We start from the raw sequence: 18,306 nt of genomic DNA on the forward strand, positions 1-18,306 counted from the left end.
CCTCCATCCATTTACTTCCCTCTTCACATCGCGGCTTCTTCTGCCTCAGTACAAGCATTCATACAGCTGCACAGCTAAACCTGAGGAGGCAACTAAGGAAAAGTGTTTTCTGTTTTGTAGTAGTAGCTGTTTGCTTGCTTGGCTTTCCCTCACCTCCTCCGGGTCCATCCCCTTCCCAGCTGGGTTCGCCCTATAGCTTCACTAACTCCTGTACTGCTGTACGGGATGGGAATAAGCAGCTGGGAGTAAGACCTCATCCTTCAGTGACAGTGCTAGGTAACGACAGCCTAAAATGACTCTGAAACCACGACCTCAGTCTTACTACTTGAGGACAAGTTCCTAACACAGAGAAGTGTTAGGAGCTCTTACCACAGACGTAACCCTGTGCAGTGGAATGACATTGCTCTACCTGTCAAGTACTCAGAAATAAATGACATTTACTTGGAGGTAGACCAAAAAAATCTGTAGGTGAACGCATGCAGCATGTACTTCTTCCCTTCTGTGAAGCCAGAGCTTCACTCTCCATGTGTGAATTAAGGTTTACATTCTCAGTCATGCTAGCGCATGAAATTATGTACCTCAAAATTTAGATTTTATTCCCAAATATTTTCAACAGCTATTCTAATCTACAATTCACAAACTTGTGCAATTAAGTAAATGCTTGTCTATTCTTGTAAGTATTTAGTGTTAAAGCAAAGATATTTTACTACACAGGAAGAATACAGTGAAAATTCGCTTTAATACATGTTTATTGGTGTCCTGCACTGTCAGTGTAGGAGGTTGGAGATGTAATAAAAAAGTTTCAAAATTTATTGATTCCATTTCATTTAAATCACTCTAAACAACCAGTGCTTTAGAGTTCAGAGAATTAACGTTTACCGTCCATTACAAGCAAACTTTTAATATTATCTTTTTCGAGTCCACTTAGGATTCCTCTCTTTTTAAAATTCTTCAGATACATTCCTCAAAGTAAACAATACATTTCAATCTGTGTCACAATCACCATTGATAAGGCCTTCTGAACCATTTTATACCACCTCCACTATTACTTCATTGCAAAACACAATCTTATTTCATACTATAAATATCCATCCATGCACAAAACACAGGGGCCAGAAGTTACACATTAATATCTCATGTAGGCTTCCAAGACTTCCTTCACCCTCTGCAGGTTTATGGTACACTTAAAAAGATATCTTTAGACTTGGTCTACTTGGTCTTAAAATACAAATATACAATATCCATAAGCATAAAAAAGTAAAGCTGGGTTGCCTTACCATTTGTTATGAACTGCTAAAATCTTATACATGTACAATATAGCATCATGCTGATTAATATACATATTAGTTAAATATATCAACCAATAATGGGGATGTGGCCAAGCTTTTTTTGTTTCATTTTCAAAAAGAAATTGTTCATATACAAGTAAAAAGATTATTAATTTAAACTCATCTGGAATACCTGAACCACATAGCCATCTGTAAACCCTGCTGAGATAGTCAGGTCAAACTGGGGTATAACCTGCTGCTTCACTCATCTGAAAGGGCATATAACTCCTCACAGGTGATACCTAAAGTGTGCTACTCCTAAGAGAATGCAAATTTACCAGCATTCACATTTGCAGATCTAGAAGACTACTTTTTGCATCTTACATCTTCATTTATACCTTCTGCATCAATTCGTCGTCCTCCATCAGAAATAATTCAGTACCTCAACAATGCCATAGATTTTTTCTAGATAAGTAGATATACAGTACAAAGTGTAGATAGTGAAACATTTAAGCACATATATACAGTCTTTGAAAGGCATTTTTGTGACCACTTTAGCAGTGTTTATAGAAAACATTTAAGATAGTCACATTCCGCTGATACCACTGTATTGCAAACTGTCAAGCCACATTTTTATATTAAACTTGTACTGCATTGTATATTGTACAACAAAAGAGAAAACAATCATTCTTAAGGTGTGACACAATGAAAAAAATCACTAAACTGAGTAAAGTAACCAGCACAGGGCTTAATTTTCCTGAGGTTTGTAAGAATTTTTTTAAACAAAAATCACAGTGACCAGGCTAAACTGCAAACATACTGTTAAGTTTTAAATATACAGTTTATACATAAGTTCTGTGCATGGTCGACTTAATTGTGTATGTTCATACTGACGTTTCCTCTAAATGACTCGCCACTGCATAATACTTGTATCTTTTCCGCCTGTGGAGATGAGATGGGTGTCTTCACAGAGAAAATCTACATTAGTTACATGACTACTATGTCCACCGTACACGTGGCTTGGAGCCTAGAAAACACCATATTAGTGAGAATATGAAGTGTCATAAAAACGTATCACTATCACATAACATTCAGACTACAATGAAACCAAGGCATCACATTACTCTCAAAGTATTTTAATATTAAATTAAAATTTAATTGTAGTCTCAAACTTAAGTAAATCCCTTAGGCATATACACATTCCCACTTCTTTTTTTCTTTTCTTTTTTTTTGTAAATAGGAAAACAACATTTTATGCATTTGTGCAGGATACACGAGTGAATTTTTTTGAAATGCCTTACCCTAAACTGTGAACAGGGATATGAGAAGAGATGTACTTTGCCAAATCATCCCTGTTGAGAGCAGTTTTCTCCCGTGTGATCGACAAACAGCGTTGATATCTGTTCCATCGGAACCTTCAGGCCATACACCTGAAACATGAAGGGACTAATTAAATGTTTCTGTAACGGAAACAGAAGTGACAGCTTCGGGTTTTGTTAAAATATTAATAAAGGGTTACTTGTTTAAAAAGCAAAAAAAAAAAAAAAAAGAAAATGATAAAAATAACTGCAGCTGAGTTAGTATGTATACTTCAGAAGCAGCAAAAGACCAGAACCTAATAGGAAAGTACACAAATCTTTTATTTCCTCTAGTCAGCACAGTGCTTTTTACTCTGAAAAAGAACTTCCATATGGTTATATACGAAATAATGTTACTGCTTTTATTTTCCTGTCTGCTTATTAATGTATGCACTCACATAGGTTCTTCATATTACTATAGTCTTAAAAACTATGTATGATTCAACATACTTTCTTCATATTACTGAAGTCTAAGACCTAGGAAAGAAGAAATTGCTTAGTTTAACACGTTATTTAATAATTAATGAATGCCTTGAAAAGAAAACTGAACCTACTGTAAAATTTTAAGTAATTATATGTGAATAAAGTTATTTATGTAAGTAGTAATTCTTCCTTGTGTACTGTACTTCTTGCTGTCCTTGCACAAAATATCGCTCTAAAATTTAACTATAGGCTACTCAATGCAAGGACCGAGTCTTTGCACCAAATCTTTAAAGCTTCTGAACACTTGCCTGCTGAAACTGTAATAAATTCCAGTCTGTTATTGAAATGTCATGTTTTTTGTATGCAGTACTGTGCATTTTTTTTAAGATGATTTTCATAATTCAGATTTTATCCAATCCCTGCTTTGCATAAATGATGCCAGACTTTCAGAGGCCACTGACATAATTAGGAACAATAAGTGTTCTGATATTATGACAGGAGGCTAAGGTGTCCACGGGGAAGCCCATTCTTAGCATTATGACTTTCAATGCCTATGTCACACATTTGTTGCTACGTCCCTCTGAAGTCCTACTACTTGAGTGTGTGCTTGCTCACATAGTATTTTTAGTATGTGTCAGGAGGAGACAGTTGCCACTCTGTCCTGCTTACCCTACTCTTTTCCAGGGTGTGTCTATGGGCAGGGCAGGCACACACCAGCTTCCCTTACTGGGACACCAGATGGGAATCTGCCCTGTACTGTGGAAACAGCTAGCTTGGATCTGCATGCAGTTCTTCCCAAATATAGTCTTTGCATCATTCCACAGAAGCTGAAAAGCATTAAAAGGAAGTGACTTCATGTCTTTTTGCCAGTGATTTTAAGGAGTTACAAATTATCGTAAATAAAATGAAACACGGTATTGATTCATGGACTGCCAGTAACTCGCCTGACCTGTGCAGAAACCCCTCTTTGCTAGGCTGGGATGTTAAAAGAGAGGCAGGGAAGAAAGAAAATGAATGTGCAAAGAAGAAACACAAGAATTGCTACTCATGTGAAATTATGAATACAGAAAATGAAGAGACAGAAAAACTGTTTTAAGTAACTGCTTTGACAAAAGCAGGGTGTATGAACATCAAATGTTAGCTGAAAACCAGACAGGAGTCTTCTCAAGATGTAAATATGGACAAGCTGGAGATAACCCCTAAAGGAAATGGTTTAAGGAATAGGATTGTCATTTTAAAACAGGGAAAGAATTATATCAGCATTTTTGCTTTGAGATTCTGTGCTCTTTCAAAATGATTCCAGTGCCCCACTGTTAGTTTTTCTAGTGCACCAACTGAATCACCTTTGCTGAAAAATTAGCCAACATTCTTCCCCCTGCCCCTCCAGTCCTCTGCAGACACGGAAAAAGCAACTATTTCCATTCTCCTGTTTGAAAATCGATGCCATGCCCTTTTCTTCTTTCTCTAAACTTCATTCTTCTTTCTCTAAAATTCATTCATTACATCTCTTCTCACAGAACAATATTTACATGTGTAATTATTCCTGTTAGTCAGCGCTCGGACTACATTATCTGTTGGTCCAATATGCAAAACCCAGCAGCGATATTCAGGTGTTACTGGAGCAGATACTGACAAAGGATGATTACTTCACATTTTGCATGGCTTCCTTTTCATTATATATCCTTCTAATGTATCTGCCATTTCTTATAACAGAATAGTGTTGATTCATGTTCAGTTTGTATGCAAGAGTAATCTGATCTTTCTGTGCAGAACTGCTCTCTCGTCTGCTATCCTCTATTCTGTATTTGTACAACTGGCTTCTGCTCTTCAGGTATATAACCTTCTCTTTGTCTCTACTGAATTGTCTCCTTTTTTTCATATATTTCCTCTGTTACTTCAGACAATTTTCTAATCCTGCAGCTTCATGCCTCCTACAAATATACGCCCTGATTTATCATCCGTGCTATTAATAAAAATATTCAAACAAAAATAATATTCAGTGTAGAGCCTTCTAGACACTTTTGAACGCAACCAGTCTCGCTCTGCTTTGCTTGCAATGCTTTCAGGCTTTTCACAATGTCTTACATTTCTTCTACTCCTGCCCTTTACCTCAAACCCAATTTTTCCAAAACTGGGCATGTAATGTGACCTGATGCCGTGGCTGCGTATCCAGCAGCCCACGGCTCTTTGCAAGAGCACACAGATCAGGAAGCGTTTTACAGTCATTTGTCCTTCACATTTACATGTGTCTGTATCACAAATATCCACCACTGAACACATTTCCTTACATGCAACTGATTTTCAGTTCAATCATCTCTACGCATTTCCAGGCTGATTAATCTGCTCCCATGCTTGAAGACGGGTGTTCAACAGATCAATGTTCGTTTTCCACCTTGCATTGATTATGCTCAGCTGTGAATGCTACGCATACTATTTGGGATTTTTATGTGCTTCTATCTGAGGGAGAAAATATCCCTAGCTTCGTTAGTCAGTAGTTACTGAAAAATGAATACCCTAGATGCCTCACGCCCTTGATGATGCAATTGATTCTTATATGGCCAGGGGGGCAACCCCAGCAAGCACTTAAAAAACTGTGATTGCTCTGAGGCCACAATGTACAGAAGAATAGTGACTTCCAACATTACTAGACTGGCTTTCAATTATACATTATGAGCTTCTTCAGTTTATTATTCTATCCAATTTCAAATCTTCCCAAACAGAATTTTGGATTTATGCAGATTGCCTTGCTGAAGTCCATTATTTTCATTCTGTTGCTCTTCTCCTTCCTGTAGTAAGGCTCATGACCTCCCTGATTCCAGTCATTCCTACACGAGACACATTCACATTTTTATTAAGTTCTTTGTACCTCCATAGAAAGAAATCTGGAAGAGAGTCCCCTCCAAGTGCTTATATTTTCTGTATGAAGAAAATTCGGAGAACTTTCTGCTAGCCAGTGTACTGCAACTCATTTCCCAAAAGACATTGGAAGAGTAAAAATCTCACATCCTCAGCAGTTCCTGTGCTTTTACTGATTGTTACCTATTAAAATTTAATTCATTTGATCTTTTTGGAAGGATGGGCAACAGTATAACCCCGCTATCATTAATATTCTTTTTTTCATCATAATTATAAAGCATTATCTTTATAACTTCCCCAGTCTGAACCTAACTGTATATCTATCAATCCTCAGTATATATGGCACTGTAGTTTGTGGTTTTTTTTGCATTACATATCCTTTCTGAATAATTTATACCCTTTAAAATTTTATTTATTTGACTAACCTATTCACAATCTCTATTACATTACTAAAATGATAATTGTGATAATTATTCAAACTACTAGCTACTTTTATTTATTCCCCGTACTTGTTGCTTTAGCAACAACATATAGCTTACAATAAACCTGTTCAGCATGGAGGACTAAGCATAAAAGCGTCTATGATGTTTCCACGGGTTCTTCATTGGCCCAGTAGGACATTCAGTTCCACAGCATGCTCCAAAAGCTGACTTGCTGCAAGGGGAGGGGGAAAAAACCTCTCAGCTGTGACACCCCTCTGTCTACGAACCAAAAGCAGCCCCATATTCTAATAGTACCATATTTCCATGAATCTAATTTATAAAGGAATACTGATTCGAAGTATACATCATTCAGAATATGTGAACCTTTGATGCTAAATGTAAAGACTTCGTAATTTTTTGTCACATACACTCAAATCCCAGGCACTGAGGACTTGAATATATTATTAGTTCTATAAGGGCCTTAATCTCCCATATGAGAAACACAGCCAGTCTCCTAGGACTTCCTCCTTTAACTAAATCTGTGGTGTTGTGATACCCAAGCACTGCCTGTCAGTTAAATATTAAAAAATTTGAATGTTTCTTCCTAACATATTGCTACTGCCATCCCATCTTTTAGTGCTGCAAAAACACGTCCTTTCTGGCTCCTTTCAAACATAATACTGCATCTATTCTACTAGAAACATGGGAGAAAATCTTCCCTGCTTACACTGAAACAGACTCTTCTTTGAACATCTATGATGACTTCCTATTTTATCTTAAGGGATTCAAGAACTTGAAGGCTCCTGTATTCATTTTTCATAACGATCGTTAGTTCTGCACATGTTGTGGAATAAACACAAGACTTTTGAGCACGCTATGGAAGCAACTCCTCCAAAACTGGTAGAACGTCTCCATGGGAAAAAAAAAAATCTTGATTTTGTTACATTTTGCTTCTTTTCCCTTAGATTCCTTTCCTCATTTACTTGTTATATATTCTATTAAATTGGCATCAAATTGCATTCAAGTACTTAATGACAGGACTGTCATCTCTTCTGTGTTTGCATAGTAACCAGTGCAAAGGAAATTGGTTCCAATAAGGGGATTTGGCCCAGTAGCTGCATAGATAAATGGTAAATCTGTAGAAATAGAACATTAATTGAAAGAGACAAGCAGCAACACCAGTGTGACAGAAAGGACAGTCTGCGATTTCTTCCTTTTTCTTCCCTCGGTCGTAATTTAAAATTTATACTTGAAGCTAGCAGGAATATTAAATCAGAGTCTTTCTGGATTGAAACAAGAGGACAGATTGTAATAAGAATGGCATAACAGAAGTTCTGTGTTTTCCCCTGAAATGTGAATAGTCATATTCATAAGAAAAAACTGGCTTTCATGTATTTGTGAATAACAAATGATAAAAGCTTCTATGAGGAAAAATACTTACCCAAAACATGGAACCCTAAAGTACAGGTGTAAGTGGCCCATTCTATATCTCTAGTTGTTTCAACACTCACTACTTGTTTACAAGCTGATGGGATCCCTACAAAAGAAGAAAAAAAGCATAACGTCTTTAATTCTCAAATTGTATAGGTTTTGATTGCAGCAGATGAATTAAAACATATGGTCTATCTTGGCAGTTATATGGTCTCATTTAAATTTTAAATCTGAATTAGACTGCCTGAACTTTGTACAAAATGAGTAAATATAATTTTTACTCACAGTATAGGATTTCATAATCTCCTGAATTAGACAAAGATACTGTGAGTAACAGACCAATCCAGATGAGTAATAAAGCTGGAATGACCCTGTGAAGAGAAAAATATACATTAACTAGCATCACTCAATGTGACCACATTAATAGTGCTACAAAACATACTTAAGTTGTTATTATTGAAAAAAAAAAAAAAGATTACTTACCGAACATTTGCCAATTCTAGTGTACTTTCTTCCATTTTCATTAACGCCATATATATAAATACAGTTGTCATGGGAACCTATTGCCAAGAAGTTCCATCTATAAATGCAAAAGTCAACTGTAATTATTCCAGTAAGGAAGAACTTAGATTAATTTTGAAAAGTTAGTACCATGAAGAATAGGAACTGGTTCTTAAAGGTTTTGACAATGAAAAGGAGAAAAAGGTGATTTTTTTCCCTTTGTCAGTCGCATTTGATGCCTGTTTCAAGATTATAATAGAGCAAGTTTATACAGAAAGCATTACTGTTAACACATGGCACTTCTGGAAGCATCAACTGTCCATTTAGGTCTAACCTGATTGCAACAACCTGCCCAGTTAAGTTGTGATTGTTTTTTCCTTCCCAGTGAAACTACAACAAATGGGGGTGGGTGGAGTGGAGGCAGTGGGACCTAGAACTTAATACATCACACATACCGTGTTGCCAGTGTTTCACAGTGTATTTATTTTCAATTTAAGTATTTCAAGTGGGAAATTATTGTAGAAGTAAACCCCAAACTTAATTAAGAAAATTCAATACTTTTTCTTTTTTAAAAAACAACAGTAAATAAACACTCTCAAACCTGGTGAGTAACGCATTACGGACAGCTGTTTCATTTCCATCTGTGTGTACAGTGACCAAGTCTTTCGTTTCTGTGTCAACACAAACCACCTGTTGTAAATACAGAAAGAGGCAAATAATCATTCCATAAGGAATTCAAATCTACTGTAATCTTGACCAACTTTTCTTCTGTCAAAATAGCCTAAGTTTTACACCAGAAAAAGAAAAACAACAACTGCTACTCATTTTGCTTTATTTTATTTTTAACAGGATAGGTTCTTTAAAGTGTTTTTAACTAGAACAACTATCAGGCATTAACCCTGATATTAAGCCTCAGATTTTATTTGTTTACTACGTATCATTCATTTGAATAAAGAAAGAATTATATATAGTGATCCTTCTACTTCAAGACTGCTGTATGTTATACTAACATTTAAATTGATATTTACATTAAGTCTTAGAGCAAAAGAAAACACGAGCAAGAGCTGGGACCATGAAAAATATCATAGACAGTCTTGGCTCACGACCTATAAGGATTCTGTGCATTTTCAGTTAAGTGCAACTGCTTTCAGCACTAACGGCAAAGTCTGCCCTCAAGTGACATTAAAGGAAAGGATGAAATTATGGTAAAGACGTTTCACTGTGACTTAGACAGTCAAGGTTAAACCAACGGTCTGCCACTGATCCAGTATGAAACCAAGGGTTCAATCTTCCCTGTAAAAGACAAACTATTTTTCACCCTGTTTTTTGCCCTCCTTGTCTATCACATTCTTCAGGCAGAACAAGTGTTGTAATATGTATTTTAACGCTATGTCTAGCACAGTGGGACATTTGCTAAAATTTGTTAAAGCATCTGGATATTACTGCGTTAGACATAATAAGCCCCTTGTTAAATTTAGAATGAGCAACCTTTTTCTATGTGATTTCTTCTACACTGCTTTCCAGGCCTCAGGGAAGCTCTCTGTATACATCTGTAAAGTTAATTATTTATCTCAGACGCCTCCGTTAAACTCTTCTTTGCCACGATGGAAACAAAGATTTAATATCTAGGTCACTGGTGTCATGAGAACCCCTTCTGTCTACAGCCTAACACTAACCTAGACTTCCTGTCCTGCCAAACCCACCTCCTGCCTGATCTTAGATTGTCACTGTCCCAGGGCAGAAGCCTTCTCTTCATTCTATGTCCATGCAATACTCAGCAAACACAGGGTACTGGTCCAAGACCAGGATTTCTAGGAATTATGGGAATACAAAAAAATTTCATTCTCTAATCCAATTCAATTCAATATCGGATGAACATACATCACGCGTCTGCAAAACAAGAACATTTACTTGAATGTGGTGAGCTGGAAAAATCACGTATTGTTTGTTGGTGCCCAAGGTGCACCTCTGTGCATCTTACCTTCCAGTTAGTGTTCCTACTGCAACAACAGATGCTGAAGGATGAAAACCTGAAGACTGTGCTGGATCCTAAAATGTTTCAGAAGAAAACACACATTTTTAGCAATCCAAGTTATAACAAAAACACATTTAGTTATCTTCTGCAAGACCACAGTAACTCTCTCTTGTGGTTTTCAAATACAAACTTGAGGGGGAAAAAAACACACATTTTTAACTGATTGAAATATTACCCAATAGATTTTTCCCTCTGTACAAGGCTACTGTTTTCTTCACTATCTAATCTAAAAATAACTTGGCAAATGATTTCATAACCATAATGTTGGCAAAGGCAACTTCTCACCAAATCACAACAAGTAAGAGATAAAAATAACTTATTAGAGTTGACCCTAAGAATTAAGTACCAAAGCTGAAGTTTGCCTATTGTCTAAGGACAAGCAAGTACATCTTTCGACAAAAGGTATGTATCACTGCATAGTGGGGTAAACCTAACTTCTGCCCCCACCAAAGACTTTTCAGCATCTGCCAGTTGCAGCTTAATGGGAGACTAAGGGCATGAACTGAGTTTGTTATTTTTGATATACAATTTTAAAATATCTACTTTGTGTAGCATGTTATTCTGGAGACCTAAGAAGAATTGCAGTGTTCTTGTCATTTAAACTTATGCCTAAAAAATCATTTCCTTTCTAAAGCCTCTACAGTTACAAAGAATGAGCTCCCAGAACCCTTAGGCGATAGGAGAAAGTCTCAAAATAAACAGCTTATTTCTTTCTGACACCTGCCAAAAATAATTTTAAAGTGTAAGCAAAAAATCTAGTAATACTTCTCACAAAAATGCTTATATCCTGGATTTTCTATATTCCAGAACAGTATCATATTGTAGCCATCTTAGTAAATCTGTTTACATTTTTATCAATTTGTAATTATTTCCCCTAGTGGCTTGGTGTGAGGTGTATCCTCATTAGTTTAAGCAAATTTCAGAGAAGTTACTAACTCCATTAAAAAAATTGTGTCGTGGTTTTTTTTTCCCCTCAAAAAATATATTTTCTTCATTAAGCCAGAGGTTCAAACAACAAATTTCATCTTAGCAGTAACCTCTACTCATAACTATATTAAAAGATTTTACATAGATTCTCATGGCAAAAATGGTTAATATGAAATGACTTATTTACTCTAGATAAGCAGTCAGTGATCTACGAAATACTGTCTCAGACATTTCAAGTGGTGAATAAGAACATTTCCAAGATTGATAATAAGTCTTAACAAAGCAGTGTGTACTTAGAAGGGAAAAAAAATCTAAATCTAGTTTAATGGACCTCCTGCTATTGTCATCAACCTTTTTCAAAAGTGTAAAGTTAAGTAAAGCAGTTTCTTAAACTGTTTCGGTCTCTTCAATTAATTTAGAAGATTCTCATGTCAACAAAAAAAAATGGATCTTGGAACATATGACGTTGGTTAGACAGAATAAACTCCCTTTTCCACATTCACCAAGCAAGAGTGATTTAACAAGTGCATACAAATGGCACAGGATACTATGAGAGACAGCACAGCAAACTCTCTTGTGTTAAGATTGTTTCAACCTGATGTAATAGCTTGCAGTTATTGCAGATGTGTGGCATTCAGTGAGTCTTATCAATACAAGCCATAACATAAAATGTTACATAGGCCTGAATAATGAGCAATCTTTTTTTGAAAAATGTTGCATGATTAAGAGTTTTGAAACAAAATGTTAATAGAAGACTGCTTGGGGGAAAAAAAAAAAAGCAGCATCTCAAAATAGAGACAAAGCATCACCACTGTCTCTAGGAGAAAAGGCGATGTCTTCTTTTGGACAAACATTTAGAAAGGAGAACAGGTGTCAAAAAAGAACTCTAAAATCAGTTCCTGGAGGTGCATGTAGTATCAGATCACGTTATTACAAAGCCAGTAGGAGTTTGCAAATGAACAAATGAGTGCCTAAGTACAGCATAAAACTGAGCCTTCACTATGTATTCCTTCCATACCTGAACACTGAGTTCATACCAGAGATAGTAAATTAAATTCTAAGACATACATGTTCATTTGTGGATAGAAAGTATTAAAAATCCTAACAAAATACAGAAGACAAATAAGGCTTAAAAATGTCACAAAAATTATTATCCTTATTAAGTTTGACTATTATCATTCTCAGGCCATAATAGTAATCCTAATCAGAACTACTGTTAAGTGATAAATACGTCCTAGCTTTATTTTTGTTCTTCTGCTCCTAGTAAAATAAAAATTATGAAAGTCAACAGCACTGTATACCTCTGCACGATGCAGCACACACATCCATATAATCTAGGCCTAATTTTTTTGTTTATAGCAGCGTTGTGCCCATTTTAAGAAAGAAATGTTATAAGACTTGTTTCTTCTTCTTCAAGTTAATACTTTAAGGTACTTTATGTTAATAATTATATTAAAACACAAATTGAAAAGTTCAGTAAGAGGAGTAGACTTGTGTTTATAAACATATACCTCTATAATCTTGTTCCAGATCGGATGATGAGTGGTAGCATCCCAGAGGGTAATGTGTTTGTCATGCCCACAAGTGAAGAACTGAGGTTTAGAGGAATGGACTGCTAGTCCCCAGAGCTCATCAGTGTGACCCTACATGACAGAAATGTTTCTTAACAAGGAGGACAATAACATTAAAATATTTTTAAGCAGGATTAAAATGGCCAAACTATGCATTAAAGCATTAGAGAAATATGTTGTTTTGGATAGATGCTAATAAGCATGTTATTTATTGCCAAAAGTGTCATAAATGTGAATTCATCTATTATTGCAGTACTTAAGTTTGACCTCTAACCTTATTGCTATGACCCACTTGCAAACTTTCTAGAAAGGCAACAGCTTACCTGGGTAATAGGGAAAAAATCTCCTGACAGCGTGCCTTGTAGGACGAAGTTTTCTAGTAGTTCCTATTAGTACGACATCACCTTTTCCCTCAGCTACCGTTCTTATTGGGCCAAACTGTTCTGGAATCTGTGTTCATAACAGACAGATAGAAAAGTGAGAATACATACTGATTTGTCAAGCATGACTTTTTTTTTTTTTAAGGCATTTAGCAATTGCATTTTAACATGTTGCACAGAGAAGAAATAAAATGGGTGAATATACATCCTTGACTTCCAAAAGTTTGGAACAACTTGCATGAGACAATACTTATCTGTGGAACGTTATGTTTGTACAGATAAACAAAATATTTGAACAGAAATGGTTCCTTCATGCAATGTTCGCTCAATTGTATTTTACTTCTGACCATGATATTTGATTAAGCATTTCCATTCAGTGTCAGGCTTTTATTGCTAGTACTTTTTTTGCAAGGTATATTTCTTTTAATCGCAAACTAGGTTTTGAAAGATTCAGTGCTAGTCCCAATATAAAATTCAAAAGAAGATATGAAATTTAAAATATGAAGGAATCTCAGTGTACAAACAAATTTTAATAAACAGTCTCTCAGACTATCACAGGCTCGTATCGCAGGATATGACATTTACCATTGATTTGCTTTTTCAAAGAATGTATATCCCTAAGGAAAGAAAATGATTTTAAAAGATTTCTTCAGAAGACAGTTAAAATTCACTTTCAGTGGCAGAGTAAATTTAAAGATAGGTGATATCACCTCAGTTTTGTGAAGTTTTTGGTAATTTCCATTCCAAGATATTAGCTTTCGGTCTTTTCCACCTCCTGATACTATGTGCCATCTCGCAGCATACAGAGTGCAAATATTCCGCCTTCATGTGCCCCTTGAACTGCGTGGCTTATTCTATTGGTACCTGGACATAAGGAGAACAGATCTACTAGTGAAATACTCAGCTTAATGAGTCCTTTTACCCCAGCTTTGTTCTTTTCTCCATTTCTCTACTTCCCAAGGATTACATCTAAACAACACTAACAGTGGGAGTAGTGTTGCGCCTAAATGCTCAGACCCACAAATGAGAATACATCAGGCCATCTCAACAACATGTTCCCCCTTCATCTCAAAACCGTATTGCCCTCATCTCAGAAATTAAGTATACATATTCTCTTAGTCAAATTCAAACGTCAAGTAAAACAGGTTCATTTAAACCTTTCATGGGGTTTTAAGCTAAACTGTTTGACATCACACATGAACTGCAGTGTGATGTCATCACACTTGAACTATGCATGTTATTAACAAAGAAACAATAACCCAACCACTTGGTATCCTCCAAGGATGTTCCACAGCCATCAGACACCTAACTTGTCCTGAAGTCTAAGTTAGAAGTCCTTTCTGGTCTGGCAGAAGGTGCTGAATCACTTCCCGAAAGAGCTTGTACTTCTTTATTCACGAGCTTAGTGTCTTCAAGTACCTTCTTAGTCTTAAAAGATCTTCAAATCAACTACATTAGATTGAGTATCTCTAATTTGATACCCATTACAATTATGAAACACAAAGAAGCTATTGTTGGTGATTCCTGTTACTTAAACATGCGCTTTGCATCAAAACCTGGCTAACTTTAGCACAAGTGAGGGGCTGATGCAAATTGGGAAGAAAAATGCTTTTTCCATTATAGAGTCACATTTGCTTCTAGCCACATCTATGGATGCGTGTGTCAGTTATGAATGTTTTCAACTAAGGGAACTTCTTGCTAAGGGTTCTCTGAAATGGTGGAAGCAGCCCTCGCTTGAAAATGCAGCTCTAAATCAAAAATAGTGAATACACAGAAAATAAGCTGTAATAAAATAGAATATCAAGAACCAGCTTTTGTTCCCATCCTAAAAGAACCAAGGGAGGTGAGGAGATCTTGCAGCATACAAAGAATTTCCCACTGTTTCCGGGAAACAGGGAAAGACCGCTTACAGTTGAGGCAGAAATTAGTTTACTGGCACAAAGGCAAACCAGCACCTGAGCACTGCACTGACCCTGCCATGCCAGCAGCTGCCACTGTCTCCCTTGTTTGTTGGCAGTCCAAAATAACAACCAAGAGCAGGGAGGAGATGAGACTATGCAATTTCTAAACTTTATTTGGAAGAAAATGTGTTTAAGTATCTTGCTTTAAAATATAGGAAAAAAGAAACGAAGAATAAAAGAGAAGCTGAGGTGTAAAAACGATACCCATCCCTTTCCACAACAATGTCATAATACACCAATTGCTCAAAAGCACAAACAGAAAACTAACAGTTTTAGTAGCTAGTAGTCTTCAGATGAAAAAAGTCTACAAACACAGCTCAGTAAGGTCCAGCTGTGCAACTGATTCACCATGTTGCTCCCAGGTCTTCTGTCCTTCATCTCGAGTATCCTGGGAGAAGGCACAGAGTAAATAAGAAGCAGCTCTTGTCCATACGCCTTCCTTTTATACTAATAAGGCCTCCTTTAGGGGATTCTCCTTATTTCTATGCATGGCACCTCACATACTAAGTAAACGTTTAAGATGTTGTTGCTGTTTGCCTTCCGGCAGGAATTATCTTCTGCTGCCTAAAATAGTCTTTCCTTACTAGAAAATGCTTTTTAAGAAGTTTGTCCTATCCATCTGTTCTTTTGAAATGAAACTGAGGAATTCAATTAGATCTGCATATATTTAGCTTGGCTCCCTAAGGAAACAAACAAAGCTATCTGTTGTCTTTTTTAAAGTATATGTCAATAGGCATAATTTTTGCAAACACTGCACTGAGTGACGATATAAGAGATTTGAGATCATCACTTAGGTTAACTGTGTTTCTTGCTATCACCTTGATTAAGGAAAGAACTTCTCCTGCAATTCCTTATTGTCAGTAAAATCCATTATTGCTAGCACTGCTCCATGATTCACCATGCACAGGAACGCATTCTATACAACTTTGTGCTATGGCAGTCAAGCGTATGTTGGAACGAGACGATCTTTGAGTTCCCTTCCAACCCAAGCCATTCTGTTTTTAAGAGCTGGTAGAGAATTCAGACTGGATTGGTTTTGGCAAAGAACTCAAAATAAACAAAATCTTTCTTCTTAAAATGAGATTATGTTTATGTAAAAATCCAGTCTTTTATAATAAAAAATCACTATTAACTTCAATTTTGTCTTACCTTTCCCCCAAACCAAAATGTTTCCACTTGAGTCTCCTGTAATAGTATCACCATTTTCAGAAAAGGTCACACACAGGACAAACTTTGGCTTCTCTTGTTTCTGCAGTTATGAAAAATACACAGTCACAGCACAACCCATTCGTTTTAGCTGTATGCATTTGAGTAATTAAATTTAGTCTTATACAATTCTGTTATTAAATGTCTTCACAGGAGTTAAATACATTCCCAGAGTCTAAACAGCTACTTTATGCAAAGGCAAAAGATGCATCAGTTGAGGTTGGTGTCCCAAAACTACACCCTTTAGCTACAAGTTATGGATACATTCCTGCAGCAAGTGAGAAGGCCTGCCAGCTTTTAACACAAGACCAGAAATGTTCTGAGACAAACTGAATCCCCCAACTCCCTCCTCATCCCAAAGGCTTTAAGTATTTAAAATGGCCAAAGATGCAAGTAAATTTTATTAACAGAGTTTTTAACTCTATGGTTTGTAGGAGAAAAGATATTATGAGAAAGTCTGTCTGCAGTGTAAAAATTAAGAAATCATCTCTTGAAAGAATGCTAAGGTTCAGTAATGGAAACACTGCTTTGAGACCCTGCAAGTTACTGACAGCAACAATTGGTGAAAAGGATAAGAGGACAAAAAATTCACTAGCTAGTAGTGTTTAAGGACATGATTTACAAAGTTTGTTGACTACTGGTCTGTATGGCCTCTTTTCTTCCTCAGACAAGGAACTGTTATTAAACTAGGGCCACCACAGTTTTACATTTGCAACAACTAAAATGAACAACAGAACCATAACAGAGGCAGAATCTGTCCAAGTAGCCTAGAAGTTAAAAATAAAAATGAAAAATGAAAACTAACAAAATTTAAATGCTTTATCTCTGCATTTCGACCTTATTTCACACAAAGTACATAAATTGACATTGCAAAATAGTTGTTTTGACTATACTTGCAAGTCACAACTCTGCAAGTAGTTAAATTGGCCCTACTATAGTTATCTGCAGTCATTGCAAACATCCCTTTTTTGTGCATGCCACTGCTGTAAAGCTTAGTCTGTATTTAAGAACAAAACCAAATCAAGACCTTGAAATGAAAATATTTAACAAATAGTGCCCAGCTCAGTCTGTATTTCAGTTACATAAGTCTAGGTATCTGAGCAGAACAGAGGTAAAGGAAAGAATATTCATAGTCACGTAATTTATAACTGAACTAGAGGGAGGGTTTTCTTTTCTTTGATAAAATATTTTTAAAGGCATACAACACTATTTTTTTTTTAACTTGAAGTAAGCATAAGTAGTTTTAAGGTAATTTTATTTTGATAGGGTAGGGAACTATAAAGAATATAGGAAGAGGAATGCAAGGAACAGAATGGTACCTGCACTCCAAAACTTCATTGTGATGAGAACCCATGAAAATGTCTCTGTGCCGTACCATGAATGCTATCTAAGGTTTATAAAATTTCAAATTTAATCATGATCATGTTGCTTTGATTTCCTCAAACCTTATTAACCCTTACTACTTGGTGACTGTACCATTACTATAAGCACAAAATTAAATAAATATATTATTTTACCTCAAATAATCCTTGCTTTTTAATAAGGGAATTCCCTTCTAGTGTCCAAAAATAAAGGTGTGATTTTCCACAAGTAACTATTATATTTGTATCAGTAGGGTGAAAATCTGCAGCAAATACAGCTTCATTAGAGCACTTGAAAGGAAAAAGAAAAACATTGTATCAAAATTTAAAATTCAAAGAAAACAAAACAATGTGAAATTGTTCTCTAGTTAGATAAATTGATCAACTCCTGATATAAGAAAAAATAGTGTGGATTGAAATACTTTGGTAGAATATTCTGAAGCAAAAAGACTAAAGTCAAAAAGATTACTTTTTTAAAGTTAATTTTGAACGATAACTTTGATAGTATCACATAACGAATCATGCTTTATGAAACTTAGTTTAAGATGCTTCTTTTCTGCACATGGTCCTACCGTTGTTTCCCAGACTTTTCTAATAAATTGTAGA

At 35.9% G+C, this 18,306-nt stretch overlaps 1 protein-coding gene across 1 annotated transcript in view; it reads right to left on the reverse strand.

Moving 5' to 3' along the window:
• Positions 1-731: 731 nt before the first annotated feature.
• EML1 (EMAP like 1) overlaps positions 732-18,306 on the reverse strand; it is an 80,776-nt gene continuing 63,201 nt past the window's right edge. Inside the window, 19 exon segments of the mRNA XM_040557229.1 lie at positions 732-2,295; positions 2,570-2,615; positions 2,617-2,698; positions 7,769-7,864; positions 8,044-8,078; positions 8,080-8,129; positions 8,242-8,330; positions 8,333-8,338; positions 8,861-8,888; positions 8,890-8,939; positions 8,942-8,949; positions 10,241-10,308; positions 12,733-12,864; positions 13,116-13,166; positions 13,168-13,242; positions 13,883-13,959; positions 13,962-14,036; positions 16,283-16,382; positions 17,857-17,991. Of these exon segments, the coding sequence (XP_040413163.1) occupies positions 2,170-2,295; positions 2,570-2,615; positions 2,617-2,698; positions 7,769-7,864; positions 8,044-8,078; positions 8,080-8,129; positions 8,242-8,330; positions 8,333-8,338; positions 8,861-8,888; positions 8,890-8,939; positions 8,942-8,949; positions 10,241-10,308; positions 12,733-12,864; positions 13,116-13,166; positions 13,168-13,242; positions 13,883-13,959; positions 13,962-14,036; positions 16,283-16,382; positions 17,857-17,991 (1,329 nt within the window). The 3' untranslated portion in view covers positions 732-2,169.

The sequence above is a fragment of the Cygnus olor genome, chromosome 5 (genome assembly GCF_009769625.2).
Source record: "Cygnus olor isolate bCygOlo1 chromosome 5, bCygOlo1.pri.v2, whole genome shotgun sequence".
Taxonomy (NCBI): domain Eukaryota; kingdom Metazoa; phylum Chordata; class Aves; order Anseriformes; family Anatidae; genus Cygnus; species Cygnus olor.